Below are 17,730 nucleotides of genomic sequence, written 5' to 3'. Positions count from 1 at the left end.
AATAACTCCACAGGGACAAAATTCCCAGTTCTAAAGACTCCATTTCTCATTGAGATTTGCTACACCTCTGTCATTCTGTCATTTCCTCAGTTTGGTTTCCAAGAAATGAATTGCCTCCTCTATAATTCAGTAGTTTTTGTCCTTAAAAGATGTTACCCAACAAATTCTGCTCATAAGCCACAGAATGTGTCATAAACTGCAGGCCCTGTGAAAAAGAGGAATATATACAAGAGAATGTGTAAAAACATTCATTAAAAGAGTTACTAAACTTGAAAAAGTTGGTCCTGAAAATTACTTAGAATATTCTAATTGTATTTGTGTGTAAAATGATAATTTTATAGTATATCAACTGGACAAAAACAGGGATGTTTACCAAAGAAGTGGGGAGGGATGAATTATGGCACGTGTGCACGCACACACACACACACAGTCATCAAACCAAATTCCCTCATTACTAATTCCATAGATTTGTTTATTGTTCAATGTCACTCAGCCAAATTATGTACCTTTCCAAATAATACTGAAATTCCTGATGCCTACCTTAAAGGTATCACTATACCCAAGTCCATTAGCGTTTTAACATATTTATTGTTTTCATTCACATCAATGTTACAAAGACAAATATTTAGTGACTGTTGGGATGACCATGTGTTCTAGCCCTGTCTCTGACACATAGTGACTTCAGGCATGTCACTTCACCTGTTTGCCTCAGTTTCCTCATCTGTAAAATGGAGATAATAACAGCCCCTATCTGGCAGGGCTGCTATGAGGATGAAATGAGAATATTTTTGAAGTGCTTAGTAGGATGCTTGGCACATAGTAAGTGTTATGCAAATGTTAGATAATATCATTATCGTCATCAGTAGTATCAGGAGAGAAAGAGCGCTTGAAGTGGAAGGACCTGGGATCTGCTCAGACATATTACTCTCATTTTTTTTTAATCTGGGACAAGTAACACAAAATGGATCTAAGGTCAGCAACACACAACACATCTTCAAATGCTGTTGAGGGTGGGATAGAGACAAAGGACTATGGAAGAGTTCATTTAAGGTGCAGCAATAAACTCTCTGGTAGACTCTTTAAAGAAAAAAAGACTTTTCTTGCTAAGTGATAAGTTTATTTGTTTCTATGCTTCTCAAGGATTTTAAATGTTGCCAGCACCCACTGAACTTCTGCACTCTCAAAGAAATACCTGATTATCCTGCCCTAGTTATAGCTCTGTTTTTGCTACTCTTATTAACTTGGACAAGTCACTTCTACCCCTTGGTCTCTTCACCTGTCAAATGTGCACTGAGGATGTCTAAGGTCCCTACCAGCTCTCAACCCTAAATCACTAGCTTATTCTAAAAAGCATTAAAATAGAATGTATCTTTTTTGATTTTTGTTTCAAGCAATTAATTTGTGGCATGATCCTTACTGAACTAATAATGCATTCCTGCTCTACTATATTTTAGTGCTGAATTAGAAGATTCTTGATGAAACACAGCAAACTATTTTATGTTGCAGAAAGGAAATTGACAGCACCAGTGGCTCTTTAATATAATGTACCCTCTAAAAAGATTCAATATTTTTACTTTAGTTTAAATTAATTGAAGAGTATTCTCTTGGCAAATTCTCCATTTCCAGCTGTGCAGAGAGAGCAAGCTCTGTGTGAGTACTCACCCCTAGATTCAAATGCATAATTTATATGGTGACTCCTGATTCCCTGGCAGAACTTTAGGCTAATAGGGAGCTCTATATGATTATGAAGCATCAACTCACCTGCTGAACTTCATGCAATTTACCATAATCTAAAAAGAGATGCAGATTTCTTCTCAATTCCTTGCTCTTTCATGGATTTTGTTTAGCTTGTTCTTATACACTTGGAGTGACCTGTTAATTTTTTTTTAAATCTCAGAGCTATTCTCTTTAAAAACTATATGATTTGTAGCTATCAGGCTACCCTGTCCCTTAAAAATAAAACCAAATGTGACCCTATCCACCAAAATATTTTTTTAAAAAAAAGCCTTCAGGTGTCCCGCAAAGAAATTTCTTAATAAAACATGCCATCACAACATGGGCAAAAAGAACTGGAAACCATCCATCTCTATTTAAGGAAAATGCCTGGGCTCCGCATCTCTCTCCACGCTGTACTCTGGACTTTCTCTACCATGCCTCAGGGTCAGTACTATTCTCTCCTTTCAGTTTCCTTTTATTCCACTATCAGAATGTAAGCTCCTGACACTGATGCATTGTTGGTGGAGTTGGAACTGATCCAACCATTCTGGAGAACAATTTGGGATCTGCCCAAAGAATAATACCACTACTAGGTCTATATCCCAAAGAGATCATAAAAAGTAGAAAGGATCCATATGTACAAAAATATTTATAGCAGTTTTTTTTGTGGTGACAATTGGAAATTGAGGGATGCCCATCAATTTGGACAGGGCTTCTTAAACTTTTTCCACTCAAACCCATATTAGTGCTCTTAAAGTGTGGGTTGGGACCTATGGTGTTGACATTCACAGTTTAAGTGCTGAATTGGGGAATAAACTGAACAAGTTGTGGTCTATGAATGTAACAGAATACTATTGTGCTATAAGAAATGATGAATAGTCAGATTTCAGAAAAACCTGGAAAGACTCACATGAACTGATGCTGAATGAAGTGAGCAGACCCAGGCAAACATTGAACACAGTAAAAGCAGCACTGTACAATGATCAACTTTGATAGACTTAGCTCTTCTCAGCAATACAATGATCTAAGACAATTTCAAATGACCCATAATGGAAAATGCTAACCACATCCAAAGAAAAAACTATGGGGTCTAAATCTAGATGCAGATAAAAGCATTCTATTTTCTCTTTTTTTCTTTCTCATGTTCTGATTCTTCTTTCACAACATGACTAATGTGGAAATATGCTTACTATAACTGTACAGGTATAGCCTATATCTGATTGCTTGCCATCTTCGGGAGGGAAAAGGGAGGGAGGGAGTGAGAAAAAATTTGGAATTCAAAATCTTATAAAATGAATGTTGAAAACTATCTTTATGTGTAATTGAAAAAAATAAAACTATGGGGAGGGGGGAATGTAAGCTCTTGGAGGGCAGGGATTGCAGTTCTTTCTGCATATATTTGTATTCCCTAAGCTTAGCACAGTACCTGGCACATAGTAAGCACTTGACCAAGTGAGCCAGCAACCCAAACCACTGCCCTATCCATGTGCAAATGTTTCCCACCTTCTCTCAGATGAAAAGCATTGCAATTTAAAAATAATTAGCAAGTTCCAGAGGCTGATAAGTGTGACTGGCTGATAAAGGGGGAGCAGGGTTAGCATATAGAGGGGAACTAGAATGAGAATACCCTTATTCTACCAACCAGTCACTCTCAGTAGGAAGTTCATATTTAGTAGTCACTTGACGCAAATTGAAGACACAAAAGCCATGGCTGTCATTTCTTGCTCACCAGGGGTTATTATTTTCCTCCTGAAAATGTAATTAAACTTTGCTTAGTACAGCTAAAACCCTTGTTTTTAACTTCCAAAAAGTGATAAATCAATCACACGGTACAGAAGGGAAGAAAAGCAAAATCTGGGAGAAAAATACAAGGAAGATGCCAGATGTATCATAAACTTTTTTCCCTCTGCCTTTTTTATACTTTTAAATGTAGAATGATATAGAGATCAAAGAATCACAGTGGTCTCAAGGGACCAATGTCTACTCCATCACACAATATGACCTGGGCACATCAATTCTCTTTTCCCATCTATCAAAGCAAAATAAATTTGCTACTGGTGTCCGGCACTGAAGTGAGGTCCAGCAGCTTTCACCTTTTTCAAAATCACTGTGGAGCTCATGTATATCTAGTCAACTTATAGTGCATGGGGTGTAACAATCAAGGTCTTCCCTTTGTTGTCGTTTCAGTCCTTCCAGCTGTGTTCAACTCTTCATGACCCTATTTGGGGTCTTCTTGGCAAAGATACTGGAGTGGTTTGCCATTTCTTTCTCCAGCTCATTTTAAAGATAAGAAAAGTGAGGCAAATGGGGTTAAGTGACTTACCCAGGGTCCTTCCTATAAATGAGCAAAATGAGTGATATCCTCAATCAAGTGATCTTAAAGGCACTAGGAAGGAGTTCCTCCCTGCCTGCCTCCCAAAAATATCATTTCACCTCTTCTCTGGGAAATTCTACATGGGAGCTTAATTCCTTTATCTTTAATCTTTTGAATACAGTCTGGATGGAGCATTGATTACATGGGTAAAGTTTACAGTGGTGCCAAATTGTAGAAGGCCTTGAGTGATGGGCTAAGAAATCTGATCTTAATTCAGTAGGTAACAAGGGAAATAGGACATAATTTCTCTGAAACCTTTTCAAATCTATTTTTTTTTTTTAGTTCTCAGGCTATGTTTGATTGTGACTAACATTCTTTTCCTGGGTTATTATCAATTTAAAGATCATAGGTAATAACTCTAGAGCTGGGAGGACCTCAGTAGCCATCCAGGCGAACCTATACCTGAACAATGAATCCATTCTATAATTTACTGGACAAGTGACCTCTGAATGAAGGCCTGGGTTGAATTCCCAGTACCTCTAATGAGGGGCAGCCCTCTAGCTCAAGGTGCAGCTCATTCCACTTTGGGAACATTCTGGTTGTTGAAGTTTTCCCTTTTTCCTTACATCAAAGCTAAATCTACTTCTCTTCCACCCATTGCTTCTAGTTAAGCCCGACGGGAACCAAGCAGAAAGTCTGTGTTTCAGTGATTACTATTTAAATGCCAACCAGTTGGTAAAATTAGGATTTACAACAGAAATGTCACTGTGGAGTGGTATGATATTTTAAATAATAAGTCACATTTCTCTCCTTTGGGGAAAATTCTAAGGCCATCTTATCATAGGATAATAGAATTTTATGCCTGGAAGAGACATGAGATAATCTAGCTCAACCCTCTCATTTCACAGGTGAGGAAAATAAGAGCAAGAAAAATAAACTGACTGTCCCTTCTTGACTAATATCCCTGCGATGCTATAGTAGGGGTAACTGAATGTTCAACACTCAGCACACCATGTGGCTTACAGTGAGTGTTTTTTATTCATTCATTCAACAATTATCAGCCTTTAGCACTTCCAGATTGAGAACATGAAGGCACTGAGCACCTGAAGAAGAGATGAGGAAGTGCCTTAACAGACTAACAGGGCAAAGAACTAAGATACTGTGGCCACCTAAGACAAAACTCACCTAATCACCATTTTTCCTGAGGTCAGCATTCACTCGGAACGTGCCAACTCATTCTTTTCATTAATACCTGCACCCAGTAGGACCGCTACGCTATTACCTACATAGTGTCATCTGTAGCACTACTCATAAAAACCAAAAGTTAAACCTTCAAAGAAGAGGAACAAGCATCTTTAAACACCTACTATGCCATGACTACCTTAAGTGCTTTACAGATACCTCACAGAGATCAAGTTATCAACATCTAGGGGCAGGGCAGAAATATATTCAAATCTCTATTAAGCGCACAATTCAATAATTATTTATTGAGCCTCCATCAAGCGCTTAAACAGCTGCAGTTGGAGCTCTGACAGCTAAGAAGTCTGCCTCTAAGCTAACTGCCCTGGGTCCTCTATGATACATGGATATTGCTGTTTTCCAGTGATCTTGTTAGCATTGAAGTGGCAAAGAATTTTAAATTAAAAAAAACAAACCTCCCCAGAAGATAGGACTAAAAGGGATACTACAGAATGGCTCATATACTCATAGCACTTTACAGTTTAAAAGGGATCTGTGACTTCACCGGTATAAGGAACCCTCCAGGTGAGAAAACATCCTCTGAATGTGCAGGTCAGCACCTGAGCCAAGGCTATATAGCCACTGCCTCCTACAGATGGGGCTTGCATCCAGGCCTTCCTCCTTCTAGGTCAGTTGTCTATTCCCTAAGCTATACTGTCTCTGTAGGATATACAAGATGTTTTCTGTCATAAAAGACTATTAATTAATTATTAATATTAATTAATGCAGTTAAACTGCAACGTGTCTACGTTAGTTCTTTGTGGGCAGGAGCCATTTATATATACACACATGCATGCATACTTGGATCTGCTCTAGTGCCTATGGCAAAGCATTATACATAGGCCTGGAAAAATGTTTTTTGGATGGATAGATAGATGGATGGATGGATGGATGGATGGACGGAGGATGGATGGATACACACGATATCTACCCTGACAGACAAGAATTTCTTTGAATTCAGGGGCTATTTCTTTTTGTTCTCTCTCTTTCTCTCTCTCTCTCTCTCTCTCTCTCTCTCTCTCTCTCTCTCTCTCTCTCTCTCTCTCTCTCTCTCTCTCTCTCCCTCTGTCCCTCCCTCCCACCTACCCTCTCTCCCTCCCTCTTTCCCTCTCCTCTTTCCCTGCTTTCTCCCTCCCTCTTTTCCTCTCTCTGTCTCTCTCATCTAGGACAGTGCCTTGCACAGAGAAAGCACTTAATGAATTTTAGTGATTGATGAATGTATAGAAATAAAGGATTTGAATTAGACATTAAGCAGAACTTCTTGGCTAAATGCACTGTATGATCAGGGATCCTTTCCTCAATAGTTTTAGAAACATAGATAGTTTTCTGACTAGTTGTTTAGATGCAACCTTGATAGGAAAGAAAAGACTGAATAACTCTTTTGCTCTCAGGGCCATTATTGCTGCAACCAAAGTTTACATCTTCTTTTTGAAAAAAAAGAAGTATCAATGTGATGTCCAGCTATAGAGAATTGGTTTTATAAGTTAGATCTATTTCTGAGGTATCCGAGTGCAATTACTCAGAGCCCTAAGCCCCCAGGAAGGAGAGAACCAGGGCGACAGAAGGGAGCAAAGGAGACAGAAACTCTTGGACATATTCTGGGGTGGAGAGCCTGGGAAACTACCACAAGGAGGTTGCCAGGAAAGGAATCAGGCCAAGCCAAGGAAAACTCATTTGAAGTGGAGGAAAGCCTGAGGATCCTCCCTCAAGCCAGCACACCAGCTACATCCCTTGCTAATCCCAGGTGGCAAGACATTGGGTACAGAGGACAGCCTATCCCATTTGGATACCGTCAACCAGTACACAGCCAGGGACAGCAAAAGAGGAGGTAGTTCTGAGAGAATGTGGCCCACAGCCTCTCATCAGCCAGTTAGTCAACAAGTATTAGTTGTGCACTTACTACATGCAGGCACTCTACTAAGCCATGGCTATATAGAGAAAGTTAAGCAGTCCTGACCCTATCAAGCATTTTATATATGATCCTAGAGATAAAGGATCACCTGATCCATCTTACAGATAAGAAAATTGTGGCACAAAAAGGGGACGGGATTTCTTTAAGTTCGCATAGGTGGGCAGGTAGGTGGGGCGCCAGGTCAAGAGAGAAAAGTCTAAATTCGAATCCAGGACTTTACACCAGCTATTTGATCCTGGGAAAGTCACTCAGCCTCTGAATGCCTCAATTTTCTCAATCTATAAAGGAGGGGATATAATTGCCAGTCCCGTAGCGAACAGGACTTCAAAGCCAAACTCAGGTTCGTGATCAAGATTTACAGTACTTTCAACAATACTAATCAATATTGAGAGAGAGAGAGAGGAGAGAGAAAGAGCAGAGGAAAGAGATGATAGAGAGAGAGAGAGAGAGTAGAGAGAGAGAGAGGAGGGAAGGGAGGGAAGGGGAGAGAGAGAAGTTTAGGGAAGGGAGGGGAGGCCGAGATAGGAGAAGAGAGAGAGAGAGGGGAGGAGGGAGGGAGAGAGGAGAGAGGAGGGAGAGAGAGAGAGAGAGAGAGAGGAGAGGAGAGAGGAGAGGGAGAGAGTAGAGAACGTCTATATATATTATGTCATTAATAGATACGAAGAATCTGAAGGAACTCTATACCTACGACAGCCACATGTTGATATCCTACCACTTAAATTCCACAACACACCAAACACAAACAAATGTCAATACCATAGAAGAACAATTAGAAAAATGACTTGTTTCTACTTTAAAGTCTATTTAATCGAGGGTTTCTGACCTTTTCTGTTGGCAGCTAGGTGGAACAGCAGATAGAGCATTGGGCTTGGAATCAGAAAGACTCATCTTCATGAGTTCAAATCTAGCCGAAGATACTTACTGGCTCTGTGACCCTAGGTAAGTCACTTAACCTTCTTTGCCTCAATTCCCTCATCAGTACAATGAGCGGGAGAAGGAAATAGCAAACCACTGCAGTATCTTTGCTAAGAAAATCTCAAATGAGGTCACAAAGACACAACTCAAGAACAACAACTTCAGATATTTACTAAATAAAATGTTTGTATTTCACAAGTATGTTGGAATTTTAAAACAGGAAAACAAAGTCAATAAGAGCCCTTGTGTGGTAGCAGTTCTAATTAGAGCAGAAAGCCTTAAATAAATAAGATAATCCTCTAAGGTTACTTTCTATCTACTCTGTGTGTATCTTGTATGTATCTATTTATGCGAATACTATCTCCTCTGTGAAAATGTAACTCTGAAAGGTCAAGGACTATTTTCACTTTTTTTCTTTGTATTCCTAGTAGGTTTAGCACAGTGCCTAATACAAATGCTTGTTGATTACTGGATTAAAGTAGTCTTTAGAACAAAGGCATTAACAAAAATACTCAACGAGAATTTGCTAATTGTTCTTCCCTCCTTTAACAGTTAATTGGGAATTGGTTGCCTAGATACAGTGGGTAGGGCACTGAACCTGGAGTCCAGGTGAAAGATCTGAGTTCAAATGCTACATCAGATTTTTGCCACCTATGTGACCCTAGGCAAGTCACTTAACCTCTGAATGCCTCAATTTCTGTTATATAAGTGGGGATAATAATAGCAGCTACCTCACAAGACTGTTGTGAAGAGAAAATAAGAATATTTGTAAAGTACTTTGTAAAACCTTAAAGCGGTACATAAATGCTAGCTATTTATTATTATTACTGTTATTATACTTATTATTTCTCTAATTCTGAACTAGATATACAAATTTCTCAGAGGTTATGTGTCAATTTCATACCTAAATATCAATATCAAAATATACAAGGTTATACCTCATAATAAAAAAAAAATTCTTATCATGTACTTCAAAAGCCAAGGCTTTCTTCAAAAGTTTAGGAAACCACTGTCAGTTCTTGAATGCTAAATAATGTCCTCAAGATCATCTGCCTAAAGGAATCCTTTCAGAGAATTAATTTGTTGTCAGTAATAATGGAAAAAACATAGACCACATACATCATACTGGCATCAGCACTTCATAATTAGAATGCCAGGATCTCTGTGCATTTGAGCATCTTGGCTTTTCTCCTGCTTTACTTAAAACCAGGGAACGGTGTCATCCTGGCAGCTAAATGCTCTAGCAACTGCTCAGCACACACCAGAGAGGTCTCATCTAGCTGCCACCTCCCCACCTCCCCTGCACACACCAGCAATCAGAGGTTAGCTATCCTGGTGTGTCAGCTTGCTTTCAGTCCTAAATATTTAATGGTGTATTTTCCTTAATGGAGCCCAGGCACATCTGATCAGGCACTGGGATCATTTAGTAATGCAGTCAAAGTTATCATACTGTCATTTCACATCAACTTTGTAATTAGATAATTCATCATTTTACTAATTCAAAAGCTTGTTTCCTTTACTACTTTGTACAGGGCTGCAGCCATGAAATCAAACTGAGCTCATCGGCAAAGAGACTCTAAAATCTGGTCCTGTGTGAACCTGAAGCCCTGCAGGGGACCAACGGATGCACTCATTGACCTTCTGGAACAATGACAAAGGTGATATTCTTCTAACAAATGAAGCCACTCACCATATTGAGGGAATGGGACACCCAGAACAAAACCGCAGGCTCCAATTTAAAAGAGAATGGATGAAGCAAAATAAAAAGGTCAAAAATGAATATGATTCATAATTAGTTTTGCCTTTGCTAGATGCTCAGGTGCATTTTCCTAAGAATAGTAGGGATCCTTAGAGTAGGTTTAATTTGGTCATTTTTCTTCCCTGTTGATTTATGCTTTCATAAACACAGGAGTCAGAGCAAGTCTCAGGGAAGGTGATTTATTAACATCCTATGTCTATCGGCTTTGGATGCATTTAAGATGTGTTAACAGAACTCAACCAGTCAGTGTGTAATTCTGATTTAACATAATATTTAAAAATCAATATGGCTAAAAGAAAAAACTAGGCCTTCTTTTAAAGATCTATTTCCAGTAACTCACATTGCTACCAAACTTCTAAATCAAAGTCCTTTTCCAAGGTGGAGGAAGAAGAGAGTAAGCAAGTGTTGATTTTGACACATTCTTCGTTTCTCTACCAACTCCATCAAAGGTATATTTTTTGACTAAGAAATTGTGATTGAAAATGAAACATAAATACCATGTACTAGATGTCTTCTATGATCCTCAATTTCAAATTTCTTACATCTACAGTATGAACTGTGAAGTCAATTTCAACAAATACCTGGAAGAAGTTGATTTCAGAACAGTAACCTCCAGAAGTTACATATGGGCCTTCAAAACACAAAATAGCTCTCTACCAGTGAAATTGTTATTTAGTTTCAGAAGGGAATCTAGGAGAGGGAAAAAAGTAGTTGAATTTTTAAACAGATGTTAGATTTCTAACAAAAATTTCCAGGGAAGGAAACATAGGACTATGAGGTTGAAAAGCATTTTGCAGAGCCCTGAAAGTACTAAATGTCTATTTATGGCTCGTATTACTGCTGCTTCCAATTTTGGCATTAAGTTTGGAGTATTAATAACTATCACCAAATAATGATTAACACAGTGTTGCAAATATGTTGGTATACAGGTGTCTCAGCAATTTAATATAATATGATAACCTCCTTTTTTGCATTTTGAGAAGGTACAAGTTCCTCCCTTTCCAAGGCATGCATAAGAAGCACTTTATTAATCAATGGGTTCTCTGGAGTTTTACTTTTTTTATTTCTTAATGATCATCCCCCAAACTAGTCTGGAATTACCAGTCATCTCATAGAGCTGGCTGAGAATTAGGACAATGGCAAATGACTTCTGTCCACCACAGACTGGAGCCATCCCTGCCTAAACAATTGCTCATCACAAGACCTCCTCCCCAAAGAGACCAAAGAAAGAGGAAAAGGATCCAAATGTACAAAAACATTTATAGCAGCTCTTTTTGTAGTATAGAAGAACTAAAAATGGAAAGGTTGGTTGCTCCTGACAGAGCAGCAATGGATTCAGTGTATAGAATAAGACATACATTTTTCGACATAGACAATGCAGGAGTTTGTTTTTCTTAGTTATTCATATTTATTTCTTTCTGGTTCTGTTTTCCATAGGGGAGGGGAGGAAGGGGAGAGGGCAAGAAAACAAATGCTTGTTAAATGAAAAAATAAAACATGACTTTAGAAACTCTGGGCATTTCAAGGGACAGTCAATGCCATGATTAGGCAGGTATGGATACTCTTCAAAAAGACTCAGTAGTTTGGCATCCTGGTACATATCCAGAAATGGCAAATATTCTTATTGTAAAGGAGGGAGGGAGGGAGAAAGGGAAGAATGGAGGGAGGGAAGGAGGAAGGAAGGAAGGAAGGAAGGAAGGAAGGAAGGAAGGAAGGAAGGAAGGAAGGAAGGAAGGAAGGAAGGAAGGGAAGGAGGGATGGGGCAGGAAAGGAGGGGAGAGAAGGAGGGGGGAGGGAAGAAAACCTGCCAAACTGCTGAGTAGTTTTGAAGAGTATCCACACCTGCTTGATCGTGGCACTGACTGTCCCTGGAAATGCCAAGAGTTTCTAATAATAATGGTCAACAGCATTTATACAGCATTTTAAAGTTCTTTACATACCCTATCATATCTGAACCTATTTGAGCCCTGTGAAAGAGGTACTACACGTATCATGCCCATTTTATGGATGTGGAAAACTGAAGCTCAGATGTCACAGTCACACAAACAAGGGCCAGATTTGAACCCAAGTTTTCCTGACTCCATGTACAGTATTCTACCCACCACAACATATGGTATGTGAAGTTCATATATGTGTGTGTGTGTGTGTCTGTATGTATGTGTATGTGTATATATAATAGATGTCCTCTAAGATTATGAATGAATCTCTTTTTCTAACTATAATATTCTGATGTTTAAAATTTTCTATTTGGGATGATACCAAATATTAAATATATAGGCATATATGAAAAACTATACATGTATGTGTATGTGTATGTGTATATATATCAAAAGCCTAGGGGCCAACAAAAAAGCCAAAATATCAACAAGTTAGTGCAAAGGCAATGTTTCTCCAAAGTTATCTAAAAGTGGTTGGGGGAAAAGGAAAGGAGGGAACAAGTTTTCATATAGTACCAACTTACAGGCTAGGCACTGTGCTAAGCACTTAACAAATATTACCTCCTTTGATCACTGGACAAGGAAAGTCCAGAATTCTCTCACCGTACTGTTTCTATAAACAATCTGACTGTTGACAAACAAGAACACCATCAGGATTCAATTAGTCTAGTATGTATTTTGTAAGCTTAAACATCTATATGTATGTATACATGTATGTATGCATGCATGCATATCATGGCCCAAAAGTTAGTACAGTTTTAAGATTTCATAACTTCAACAGTACAAATGCTACAAACTTAAAAGGTCACTTAACATTCTGAAAATTCAGAATAACCATGATCTTGTTGCTATCCATCCCTCCAGTCAATTTTCACACATAGTAAAAATTTCACCAGGTGGTGCTCAATAACAGGAAAGACTGCATTTACAACCCTAGCTACAAGATCATCTAAAGAATGAGATTTTACATGACAGTTTTAACATGACTCCAACAGGAAAAAGATCGGGTGAAAAAGGTGGCCAAGCTAGAGGTCCTCCACTACCAATCAACTGGCCTGTGAAAGCATCATCCAGAAACTGTTGCACACATACTGCATAATGACAGAGTTCTCTATCTTATTAAAATTAAACCTGTATCTCCTGGATAATATCTCTACCTAGTGGCCATCCAGCCTCAAAACGGGGAAGACCAGCCCCCAAGGAATGGAGAGCCAACTACCTCCTGAGGCTTTAGAACATTCTACTTTAGAACATTTCCAACTGTTTGGAAGCTATTCCTTTTGTCAAACTCAAATCCATCTTTTCCCCAGGAGATTCTCGAATCATCTCACTTATGGCAGAAATCATCACACATCTGATTACGCATCCCCTCGTGAAAACACCGAATGACTCCCCCCACCCCTTCTTTTGTGGTGATGATAACAAAAGGGTTGGTGGCTCTCAAACATATTGAACCTCGTTGTTCAGTCAATGAGAGAGAGTTTTCTCTCACCAACAACTGAGATTATTTTTTTCTGTAATGAATAACTAGAAAGTATAGGGTGGCAGATTTTAACTCATTCCAAGGGTGAGCTTTCCAATAAGTTGGACTGTCTGGCAATATGAATAGACAGACTGGCTTGTGAAGAAGTTCCTTATACCATGGGATGACACATTTTGATCATCTCACGGTCATGGCTTTCTTTCGATTGCTTAGCTTACTCAAGACACATGATTTGAGGATAGTGCTTCTTTAATAGCCTAAACAGTACACACTAGGTACATGGTATTACTGACTGTAATCCTCAGAAGGAATAAGGTGACAAAAGTAGAAATGCCCAATATTCTTAGAGACGATATAAGCCAACAGTCATTCTTCAAATTTCAAAATCAGTACCAAATTACAAAACAAATGAGTTTCAATGCTAAGACAACACAATCAGATAATAGCGAATTTATCTTCCGAAAAGGCTAATTCTGTTATGAAAAGACAGCTGTCCACGTTTGTGCTCCTCTAGAATGGGTGGACATAAGAACACAGTGCAACATCCTTCCTGGGAGGTGGACGTCTTTGAAAACACACTCAAAAATAAGCAAAGAGAAGCTTAATTCCTCTTCAAATGTGTGATTTTACATTTTACTTGAATATGTGCAATCCAAAAAGCCAAGCATTTAATCTTCTGCTTTAATTACCTGAACCATCCAACAGGATTTTTGTAATCTATAATTTTTCCACATCAAAAGCTTCATTATATTTTCACGTTATTTTTAAAAAGTGCCTTTTATTGCATCTGCTTATGCCAATTTAATCAGTAATGGTTTCAAAGGAAATTCTTCACATTGAGGCAGGGGAGTCTTTAGGAAAACAACCATCCCATGAAAAAAATGGAGAAGGAAATGGCAAACCACTCCAATATCTTTGCCAAGAAAACCCCAAATGGGGGCATGAAAAGTCAGATACAACTGAAACAACTCAACAACGACGCTTAATTTGACCCTAGTGATGAGAAGTAGAGGAAATACCGTGCTGTCATTGGAGAGGAGTTGGTGCAGGCCACTACGGGGTCATTTAGCACAATCAACTTAACAACAAGAACCCTGGTACCCAGAAAAAAGATAATTGGCCCTTTTCCCAAGACAGCAATAAGCTACCTAGCCATTAAATGGAGGTGAGGGAAAAATAAAGCACCTTGTTCTAATGGACTTTCCAAAGAGGTTTCTAGGTATAAGGGTCCAGAATAGTCATCAAAACAAGGCAGGAGAATGTTTATTTTGGTCTATACCAAACACATCACTTACTTTCGCAAAGGATTCAAAAATGTCAAAGGCAGGTGGCAGCTGGGAGGCATCTTGGATCTCCTCTTTCAAGTAAAGTTGCAATGTCACAGCAAGATGCCTGAGGCCCTCCTTCTTTTCTTCACTTAGATTCTTAATGTCTGGAGAAAAGACGAGAAATAGACCAATCATGAACTGAAGTTACAGTGGATAGTTTTCAGAATCTAAATGGCAGCTGTGCAGGCAGACATTTTCTGCCCCAGATTTTATTCTGACAGAGGGCAAATACATCTCACTTTGTTCCCTGACAGCTATAAATCATCATAAATGGATTATTCAATTTGAGTCTGCCAAATCTCACCTACAAGATGGTGATCAAAAGCCCACAGGCATCCAAAAACAGAAGGTATGAATGCACATATGCGAGAATGTAAGAAATTAAATCTAAAATCAGTCAAGCTGGTTTTTTTTGTAGGATCCTAACAATTAGAGTTTCGGGATCTGAAAGGACCTCAGAGATCAACTAGTCCAATCTACTCATTAGCTAGATCATAATCATAGATCCAAAGCTGCAAGGGACCTTACAAATGATCGAGTCCAAACTTTTCATTTTATAGATGAGAAAAGTAAGATTCCAAAGAGTTACATAAAAAGTCAGTAGCAAGACTGGAATTCAAACTGAAGTTTTACTTCCAAATCCAATGTTCTTTCTATTGCACCACAAAATTCAACTTGGACATTTCTCTGGACATTATCCCTCAGATGTTGCCCCTATACGAGACTGAGGGATGGTAAGAATTCCAACCCAAATTAGTGACTGTTATACGTCATCTATGTGTTCTGATTATGTGTTGCAACAAAAATAGTTTTGTGCAAGAGATTTCAAGACAGAAACATTTTCACTAAATATTATATAGACACATAAAGATACATCATTATCTTTTTGCTTGCTTACTACATTCCTGAATTTTATGAGGGAAATACCCTCTTATGCATAGGTATAATATAGGACAGCATTTTCAAAGTCATATAAAGACATACGCACACAGTCAATCAATCAATCTATAATCATTTATCAAATTCATTATGTGCCAGGTGCTGTGATAAGCACTGGAAATACAAAGAAAGGCAAAAACAAGCACCTTCAAGGATCTTACACTCTAAGGAAGAAAATAACATGTAAATAAACAGATGCACGCAAGATATAGATCCAAGACTATACATGGGGTAGGTAAGCCCCCTTTATATTCCCTCAAAAATTAATATGCTCAACACCCTCAAAGCAAAGACCTAGAAACAGAGATAAGTGATAACACCTTGTCTCCTCATCAATTAAAACATCAGAAAATTCAAAGCAAAAGTCAAGATGCAGTGACTTGGAGAAGCAGCCTTGATGCAGGGCCCAATAAAAACACAAATAATGAACCACTATGCCCACTCTTTGCCCACATATGCTTCACATTTTGTGTCAGACTGGGACTGCAGAGGCCCAGTGCTGAATGTAAGTAAAATAAAGGACAAGTAAATGGGTATGTGTACCAATTTCATTTAGTAACAAAGGATTAATTGCAGTTCATTCCATTATTAACAGCTCTAACTTTTAGAAATTAAGCTCTTATCATGAATTAATAGCTACCTCCCTATAATTCCCACACAATGGTCCTAATTCACCCTTCTGGAGCTATGTGAAATGCATCAGTCCCTCTTCTAGCTGACAATTCCACCTTATATTTGAAAAAAGCTACTATGCCCCATCTCTCAAAAAACAAAATTCAAAAGAATACAACTGAAAATCATTCCAGTGAAGAATTTACAAGCATCTAAGAAGACTGTTACGGGGGCACAAGGAAACCTCAGTTGAGCTCAGATTTTACAGGAACCTTCTAATTTGTTTCAGTCTCAGAATGAGGTTGTCCCTCACCTTGCCCATGCTAACACCTACTGTCCTTTTAATCATCCCAACTCCCATCCTTGTTTTCAACCTCTCCTTACCTACTAGAGCTTTCCCTGTTGCCTAAAAATATACCCAGATCTTCCCCATCCTTAAAAAAAATGTACCTGAATCTACAATCTGGTCAAGGTATTATCCTTGGAATGGGTTGCCTCAAATGGTGGTGAGCTCCCCACCACCACCACCACTCCCCCAAAGATCTTTAGCAGAGATTGAACAACCATTTGTGGAGTATGTTATAGTGGGAATTCGTTTGGTATGTAAGTTGGATTAGATAGCCATTGAGGCGTCTATGAACTTCAGACTCTGGGATTCTGTGATTTCTAGCTCTTTCCTCACCTTTATAACCAAGATCCTAGAAAAAACTATCTATATTCATTGCACCCACTTTCTCACCTCTCTGCTCCTCCAACCCTTGTAGTTTGACTTCTGATCCCACTACTTTATTTAAATTGCTCTCTCCGGGGCGGAGCCAAGATGGTAGCTGGTAAGCAGGGACTAGAGTGAGCTCCATACCGAGTCCCTCCAAAACCCATAAAAAATGGCTCTGAACCAATTCTAGAATGGCAGAACCCACAAAACAGCAGAGGGAAGGAGGGCTCCAGCCCAGGACAGCCTAGATGGTCTCTGGGTGAGGTCTATCCCACACGGAGCTGGGAGCTGGGAGCGTGGAACAACCGGACCAGGAGCCGGGCGGAAGGGGCCCCAGCGCCCTGAATCAGTGAGCTGCGGCAGTTACCAGACCTCTCAACCCACAAACACCAAAGACTGCGGAGAAGGTTAGTGGGAAAAGCTGCGGGAGTGGAAGGAGTTCCGCTTCCAGCCCCGGGGGCAGTGGAGGTGGGGCAGCTACAGCTGCTGCTGCTTCTGGCCCCAGGCCCACCTGGTGGGAGCAATTAAATGGCGGATCAGAGCAGGAGTGCACAGCCTACTGAAGATCTAAGCCCAGTCCGGGTTGGGGGTTCTTGGGGAAGGAGCAGTGCTGGTGTGGCAGAGCTGGCACCTCCCCCCCAAACGTGGAACATAGAACTCTTTAGTCTACAAGCAGTCATACCCCACTGAAAAACTCAAGGGTCAAGTTAGTCGGCTGGGAATATGGCCAGGCATCGAAAACTCACCCATATTCAGTCTCCGACTTTGGATTCTTTCTTTGCTGACAAAGAAGACCAAAACATACAGCCAGAAGAAGTCAACAAAGTGCAAGAGCCTACACCAAAAGCCTCCAAGAAAAAC

General features: G+C 39.4%; 1 protein-coding gene across 1 annotated transcript in view; it reads right to left on the bottom strand.

Annotated features, from left to right (window-relative positions):
- Window positions 1-17,730, bottom strand: part of SMYD3 (SET and MYND domain containing 3) — a 1,057,397-nt gene that overhangs the window by 789,971 nt on the left and 249,696 nt on the right. Inside the window, exon 5 of the mRNA XM_036758267.1 lies at window positions 14,571-14,707. Coding sequence (XP_036614162.1) covers window positions 14,571-14,707 — 137 coding nt within the window. The remainder of the gene's footprint in view (window positions 1-14,570; window positions 14,708-17,730) is intronic.

Source organism: Trichosurus vulpecula, chromosome 4 (assembly GCF_011100635.1).
Source record: "Trichosurus vulpecula isolate mTriVul1 chromosome 4, mTriVul1.pri, whole genome shotgun sequence".
Taxonomy (NCBI): domain Eukaryota; kingdom Metazoa; phylum Chordata; class Mammalia; order Diprotodontia; family Phalangeridae; genus Trichosurus; species Trichosurus vulpecula.
This window is presented reverse-complemented; position numbering and strand designations above follow the sequence as displayed.